This window comes from Copidosoma floridanum, unplaced genomic scaffold (assembly GCF_036245765.1).
Source record: "Copidosoma floridanum isolate Cflo_tuat_1 unplaced genomic scaffold, Cflo_Japanese_pri ptg000029l, whole genome shotgun sequence".
Classification (NCBI taxonomy): Eukaryota; Metazoa; Arthropoda; class Insecta; order Hymenoptera; family Encyrtidae; genus Copidosoma; species Copidosoma floridanum.
Window position 1 is genome coordinate 6,012,493 of NW_028321906.1, and position 6,448 is coordinate 6,018,940.

Below are 6,448 nucleotides of genomic sequence, written 5' to 3' on the forward strand. Positions count from 1 at the left end.
ATGTCCTGGCGCTGTACATTTTGAAATAAAAAAATGAAAGAACAGAAGCAATCTTCATCAAAATGGACATTCTTTTATTATAAGAGAGCACCTGGATATTGTACAGGTAGATACTGGAAATCTAAAAAAAAAAAGTTAACACCTCAGGACGTATAATTGCTGTGAAGTGGAATCACTTTGTTCTCGTATTTAATGATAAAACTTCTTAAACGTAAATCAATCAAACCTACTCTTTGTTGTTTCATCAACTCATGTTATTACACTCAATAGTTATTACAAATTTTGCGAAACGAAATTATTACGGGAAAGTAATCGACGCCTGCACTCACATACACTTTTCCTTTTTTTTTTTTTTTCTTCTTTTTATTGACCTTTTTTTTCATGGTTTTTATAAAATCCTTTCTTTTTACAAAATGTTGCAAGTGTCTGAGACTACTAGAATATGCAGTGTGATAACACTAGAAAAATCAATTTCAGGCATTCAAGTCGTAGCCGATTGAAAAATTATTAATTATACTGCAATAAAAAATTATTTTGAAAAAATTTATAACTATTTTGCTTTAAAGCTATAATGTATTCACGGCCACAGCTGGTTGTGTGTTTTCACGATAATACGTTCCGAGTTGGCTTTTGAGCGCGACTTGGAATTTCGGTTCGGCTGTGATTGCTGTTGAAATTGGCTTGATTGCGGCTGAGAGAACAGGTTTTGGGTGAACTCATCCGACGGTTGGAACGAGAATAGACTTGGAGGTTCCGTCGATCGCGGAAACATATCCTGGTTTTGAGAAAACACACCCGAGCGATCGTTCAACAGCCCGTCGGAGTATATATTTGCCCGGTCTCGAGAGAATGCATTTTGGTTTGGTTGAGAGAACAAGCTCGGAGGCTCTACTTGGTTGTGGTTCAACTGGGTTGACAAGTTAAACAGGGGCTCGCTCGATTGTAGCTGAGAAAATACATTTTGACGCTCAGGATACGTGTTCTGACAATCGTCGAACCGAAACTGCGAAATCGAATTTTGTTGCTCGTTAGGAAGTGAATACGCGTTTCGGTATCCATCTATCTGTTGAAGCACATCTAGATTCCGTCCAACCATTAAATCCTGAGTTTGATAGGTCATCAATTGGTTCAGATTTTGTAATGTATCCGGATTTGGAAGCAAACTTGTACCAGAGGTCATGGACAAAGTAGGATTCGGTAGCAAACCTGGGCTTGGAAGCAAGCCAGGATTCGGGAGCAGGCCTTGCTTACGATTTGACTGCGCAGTTGGACGTTTCAAATCCGGTTTGGGTTGATTTTGAGCCGGATTTTGCCATCTCAAAAGGTCTGGCACAAATTGTTTCTTGCTAGCCAGGGCTGCCAACTTTTGCTCCTGCGCTTTTTGCATCCTATTTTGCAGTATCATCAATTGTCTCTGCGTGTGATCGTCAACCCTTGGTTCCAGTAGGGGTTCAATTTTTTTTTTGTTCTCAGCCATGTTAACTACTGAAGTTGCAGCAGCGTCGAAAATAATGCTCTTGTATTCTGGTAATGGCACGTCAAAGTTTCTTTCAAACACGGCGATAAAGTAGCCTTGACAGAGGTCCACTTCTGGAATGATGCGTAAACATCTCTCGGCATATGGAAAATCTGATGGACTCATACTCTCCCACTCGTTCCATAGCATCTCCTTGACATTAAGAAGAGAGAAAGAATCACCTATAGCCTGCAGTGTATTTTCTATAATAGCTTCGCCTTCTTCCGGGTACAGAGAGCACACTGTGTAGATAACGCGCTTCACATTTGGGAATTTCAATAAACAGTACCTAAGTATTTCACTTTGTGACATGGACAATCGGTGAAGACGATATTTTTGATCAATTTTCAGCATGCCAACGCTATAAAATACCCCACTGTATGTACTAGTGGGGTCAACTAGAATATACCTGACTTCTTCTCTTGGGATATCAGCAGCATTGTAATCGGTATTTAAAAGTTCAACATTCTTTACATCTGTCAAATTTAGCAATGTTTTCATATCTTCAAATCTATCAGGGTGATTATCAACTGCATATATTACTCTATAATAAACAAGAAAAAAAGAAAAATTAAACCAAATTCTGTATGCTTTGGGAAGTTCGGAAATTGGAATTTTATTTTAGATCTTTACCCCGTGTTTCCCATGATATTAGCAAGGTGATTGGTTTTCAGCCCAGGTGCAGCACACACGTCAAAAACGGCTGAATTAGGCTTAGGATTCAGCAAAAAACTAGAAAGGCAGCTTCCCTGTACATTGAAACAAATCATGTACAAATAAATACAAAATTTTTTTTGGAAATCAATCTACTACTACTGATGATTTTGCCAGTAGTACCTTGTCTTGATATGAAAATTTTCCTCTTAAATAACCGGGATGTTGGTAAAATTCCGTACCATGTGGAAATGCCAAAAGTTCAGATATATGGTAATCTCTTATAAATTGACGTTTACCTATCATGGATAACATTCTTAGATATTCTGGATAAGATTTGGCGCGAGGTAGCAGTTTCCAACCCTCTTTTTCAAAAGCACTTAAACAGCCATCTATTGATATCGTCAATGTATTGATTCTGACGTATATTGGCAGCTTAACTAGAAAAAAAAATTGTTTTTTATTGACTGCTATCATTGATTATTGTAAGTTTATAGGAACAAAATAACGGTGAATGTACATTTGTCAATATCATTTGGATTTTTATGAATGTCTCGAACTTCTATAAAAGAATCCCTAAAAGATTCTTCATAATATCTCATAATCTGTACTTCTTTACTGTTTGATTTTAAAACCTGAGTACCCCACAGCATTTCGCCAATTAGAACTCTGGCTGTAAATTCATCTATAAATTTTTTGTTATCTCTGAAGATATTGAACTTTTTGAGTAAAAACTTTATCTCTTGGTGATGTACTTTAGTACGTAGACACAGGTTATACATAAGTTGGCATGCCTAAAACATACAGATTGTAAATGGGCAACAAATGAAAATGTGACGGAGGGTGGTTTAAAAATGAATGATAAAAAATACCATGTTTTTATCTGGATCAATAAGTGAGGATAGCGAGACATTTTTTTGATAAGTTACAGTTTTCAAAGCCTTGGCTATTTTTGCATACTCAGAAGGAAGTGGTTTATTCCAATCAATTTTTAAATATGTGTCATGATAATTCCCTGCAAAGTGAAACATTAAAAGAAGTATGGTACAGTAATAAATATTAACAGTAAAAAATTTCAATTACTTACGTCTTTTTGGGTCTAGATCATGTTCTGTTCCATTTAGAACAGGTGGAATCTTAGGTTTATTAACTATTAATGGAGTTGGAGTCAAGTTGCTTAAAGGTAGAATGGTACCTTGACCAATTGAATTCATGCTTGATTCTTAATGTAAACAAAAGTCTTTGGTAAAGAGATACACTAATTTTCTTAATTAAAGTTGTTAAAATCTGTTGTGTTTAAAACCAAATCGGGACAATGCGTCACATCTTATAAGTACATGTAACCTATGTAACAAACCGAATGAATAGCCAAAATTTATCTTGTAAAATTAACAAAAAAACAATGCACAAATTTTTCTCTTACTGTTATGAGCTGCATTCCATGAAGAAGGCCAACTTTTAGAAGTTAGAGATCACAAAATGTTCAATACAATTAACTTGACCATCACCTGTCGTCGAGATGCTCCGGAGTTTCAACACACAGAACACTACAATAAAAAAAGATCACATACATTAGTACTACTTCAACGTATTTTCATTATCGAATTCATCGTCAAAGGTGTGATAATGATTATTACATTAGATAATTGGTAATTATCGCCGGGCGTGCTTTTATTTCGTCGCAACTTCGCAAACTACCGACCAAGTATCAGACAAGCCAAGGTTAGACTGTTTGTGAATTAACTCGGAGAAGCTTGTGGCTCTCGGAGCTTCCTATAGCTTTACATTTAATATATCCGTATAGGTATAGTAAACTGAGTGGTGGAGACATAGAGGTATAAGAATCATAGAGGTATAAGCATAGAGGTATAAGAAAATCTTATACCTCTATGGGTGGAGATCATGGATCGTGGATATGTGGAGTGGAGAGGTTCCACGGCTCCAACTCCATGCACCAAACAGTCCAAAATAAGCAAAGGAACTGTGTTGCTGAGGTTCAAGGACCCAGCTCCCACTTCGAACAAATCCAAAACAAGCAGTCTGCGGCGGATTTTTAGAGTAGGCCAATCGAGGGAATAGCTATTTACACACCTAGGGTGTATGTACTAAGTAATTAACGTGTATATTCTTTACTTCCACAAGTGGTGTGTATCTAATTTTATGTCTCCTAGGAGGTGCTTGGTAAGTAAAAATTCCCGCCCCGGTGCAGCGTACGGTAATTTTTCCTTGCAGTTTGATTTTCAAAAAATTCTCCGCCAGGTAGCGCTGGTGCACATAATATATTTTGACCGCTGCCAGAATTGTAAATTGAATGTAATTATGTAAAATGTTTTGTTACTTAACAATTATTTTGCAATACAGCTAGAGGGTACATGTTCCTTATGTTTTTTTTTTTTTTTTTTCAACTATGTGATTACACGGCGTTACGAGTAAAATACATCTCCACCTCAAATTTGTCGTTTGTTCAGTATGATTCGAGAGCAAATTTATACTTCATTCTATTACGTCAATTATTGTATATTTAAAATTTGGACAGCACGCGCTACGTTGGAAAAATTTTGTTGGCCCTGAAAAGGGCCGATTGTTAATTTTCAAGTTTACTCCGTGGAATCTTTCTTTCCGGTTTTTTTAGGCAACAGGACAGCTTGGATGTTGGGCAGAACACCTCCTTGGGCAACCGTGACGTTGGCGAGCAGCTTGTTCAGTTCCTCGTCGTTGCGGATGGCCAGCTGGAGATGACGAGGAATGATCCTCGTCTTTTTGTTGTCACGAGCAGCATTGCCTGCCAACTCCAGGACTTCGGCGGACAAGTACTCGAGAACGGCGGCCAAGTATACCGGGGCACCAGCACCTACTCGCTCGGCATAGTTGCCTTTCCTCAAATGTCGTTGGATGCGACCAACCGGGAACTGGAGTCCAGCTCGAGAAGAGCGCGACTTTGGCGTCGCCCTAGACTTTCCTTTACCACGTCCAGACATCTTCGATGCAAGCTATTTTGATACAACCTCACGTAATGAAAGTCAATCGTTAACTAAATGAATGGGGTAGCTTTTTTATTTGGATGAATTTTTTGCGATTTGATTTATCTGTAGCTACTCCGAACCAATCAGAGTGAAGCTGTTTCGTGTGGTGGAGTAGAGGGGGAAGAAAAAGTGACGATCATGCGCAGAACCAAAAAATGAGTCAGTTAGGTGGGGGGGTAATCCGACTGCGCTACGCTCTGATAGGTTCGGAGTAGCTGCTGGGAATGAAGTCTTGGGATTTGGGATGAAAAAAAATTCCCATCATATTCAGTCCCCGATTGATATTCACATCGTACGGTCGCATTCATCAGGTAGTTAACTAGCCATGGCACCCAAAGCTTCCAAAGTTGAGAAAAAAAGCGACAAGGCTGTGAAAAACATCGTCAAGGTAGACAAGAAAAAGCGCTCCAAGAAGAGGAAGGAGAGCTACGGCATGTACATCTATAAGGTCCTGAAGCAGGTGCACCCGGATACTGGAGTCTCCTCCAAGGCCATGTCGATAATGAACAGCTTCGTGAACGACATCTTCGAGCGCATAGCTGCCGAAGCTTCTCGCCTGGTCCACTACAACAAGAGATCGACCATTACCTCTCGGGAGATCCAAACGGCTGTTCGACTCCTGCTTCCTGGCGAACTTGCCAAGCACGCCGTCTCCGAAGGCACTAAAGCCGTGACGAAATACACCAGCTCTAAATAAACATGCTTAAGCATGTAAAAAATCGGCCCTTTTCAGGGCCAACAAATACTTCAATCCGTAAGATCTCGAACATCATCATGCAGTATTGTAATAAAATGTTAAAATATTTTATTTTTCGTTATTCAGAACGTCTTAATTACATAAAGTGGCGGTCGAGTCCGAAACAATGCGGTGGGTTGCCTTGCAATTATTATTTGCCCTGTTGACCATCCAAAATAATTTTTTTTTTTTATCAGTTCGTAGTTAGTTTTTTGTTGTGCCCCTTCATTTTTTTTTTTTTTTTTTTGTGAAAAGGGTACTGTCAATCACAAATCATTTTCTACCCGATCTGTGTGTCCTCGAGACGATAAAAAGTGCATATCATGTGCCCTGAGTCCTGACCATTTCTTACTTGTTTGACCCACGTAAACGTAATAAACCAATTCCTAGTAGATGGCTAGACCGATCAAGTTGCTAGTAGGTACCCTAATTACTGTAAAGAAAAAAAAAAAAAAGAAATTCCAACGTGGGTATCTCTGTCACACAATGGGTGTTTTCCGCAATCGTCACTCGTCACCA

At 38.8% G+C, this 6,448-nt stretch overlaps 3 protein-coding genes across 3 annotated transcripts; 1 reads left to right on the forward strand and 2 right to left on the reverse strand.

Annotated features, from left to right (window-relative positions):
- Positions 1–68: 68 nt before the first annotated feature.
- On the reverse strand, positions 69–3,961 carry LOC106641782 (28S rRNA (cytosine-C(5))-methyltransferase). The gene is made up of 8 exons (XM_014356298.2): positions 3,808–3,961; positions 3,594–3,717; positions 3,258–3,514; positions 3,043–3,185; positions 2,691–2,964; positions 2,354–2,610; positions 2,150–2,265; positions 69–2,060 (listed from the first exon to the last, which is right to left on the reverse strand). Exons 3-8 carry the CDS (start codon positions 3,382–3,384, stop codon positions 578–580), a joined length of 2,400 nt encoding a protein of 799 aa, XP_014211784.2. The 5' UTR covers positions 3,385–3,514; positions 3,594–3,717; positions 3,808–3,961; the 3' UTR covers positions 69–577.
- Positions 3,962–4,767: 806 nt separating this feature from the next.
- Positions 4,768–5,148, reverse strand: LOC106641779 (histone H2A-like). The gene has a single exon (XM_014356295.3). It carries the CDS (start codon positions 5,146–5,148, stop codon positions 4,768–4,770), a length of 381 nt encoding a protein of 126 aa, XP_014211781.2.
- Positions 5,149–5,518: 370 nt separating this feature from the next.
- On the forward strand, positions 5,519–5,890 carry LOC106641811 (histone H2B-like). The gene has a single exon (XM_014356342.2). The coding sequence runs from the start codon at positions 5,519–5,521 to the stop codon at positions 5,888–5,890; it is 372 nt and encodes a 123-aa protein (XP_014211828.2).
- Positions 5,891–6,448: the final 558 nt, after the last annotated feature.

Coding starts and splice junctions, on each gene's coding strand:
- LOC106641811 (XM_014356342.2), top strand. CDS start 5,519: ATGGCACCCAAAGCTTCCAAAGTTGAGAAAAAAAGCGACAAGGCTGTG.
- LOC106641782 (XM_014356298.2), bottom strand. CDS start 3,384: ATGAATTCAATTGGTCAAGGTACCATTCTACCTTTAAGCAACTTGACT. Junction 3,186..3,257: donor TGATCTAGACCCAAAAAGAC/GTAAGTAATTGA, acceptor TTCACTTTGCAG/GGAATTATCATGACACATAT. Junction 2,061..2,149: donor AATATCATGGGAAACACGGG/GTAAAGATCTAA, acceptor TGTTTATTATAG/AGTAATATATGCAGTTGATA.
- LOC106641779 (XM_014356295.3), bottom strand. CDS start 5,148: ATGTCTGGACGTGGTAAAGGAAAGTCTAGGGCGACGCCAAAGTCGCGC.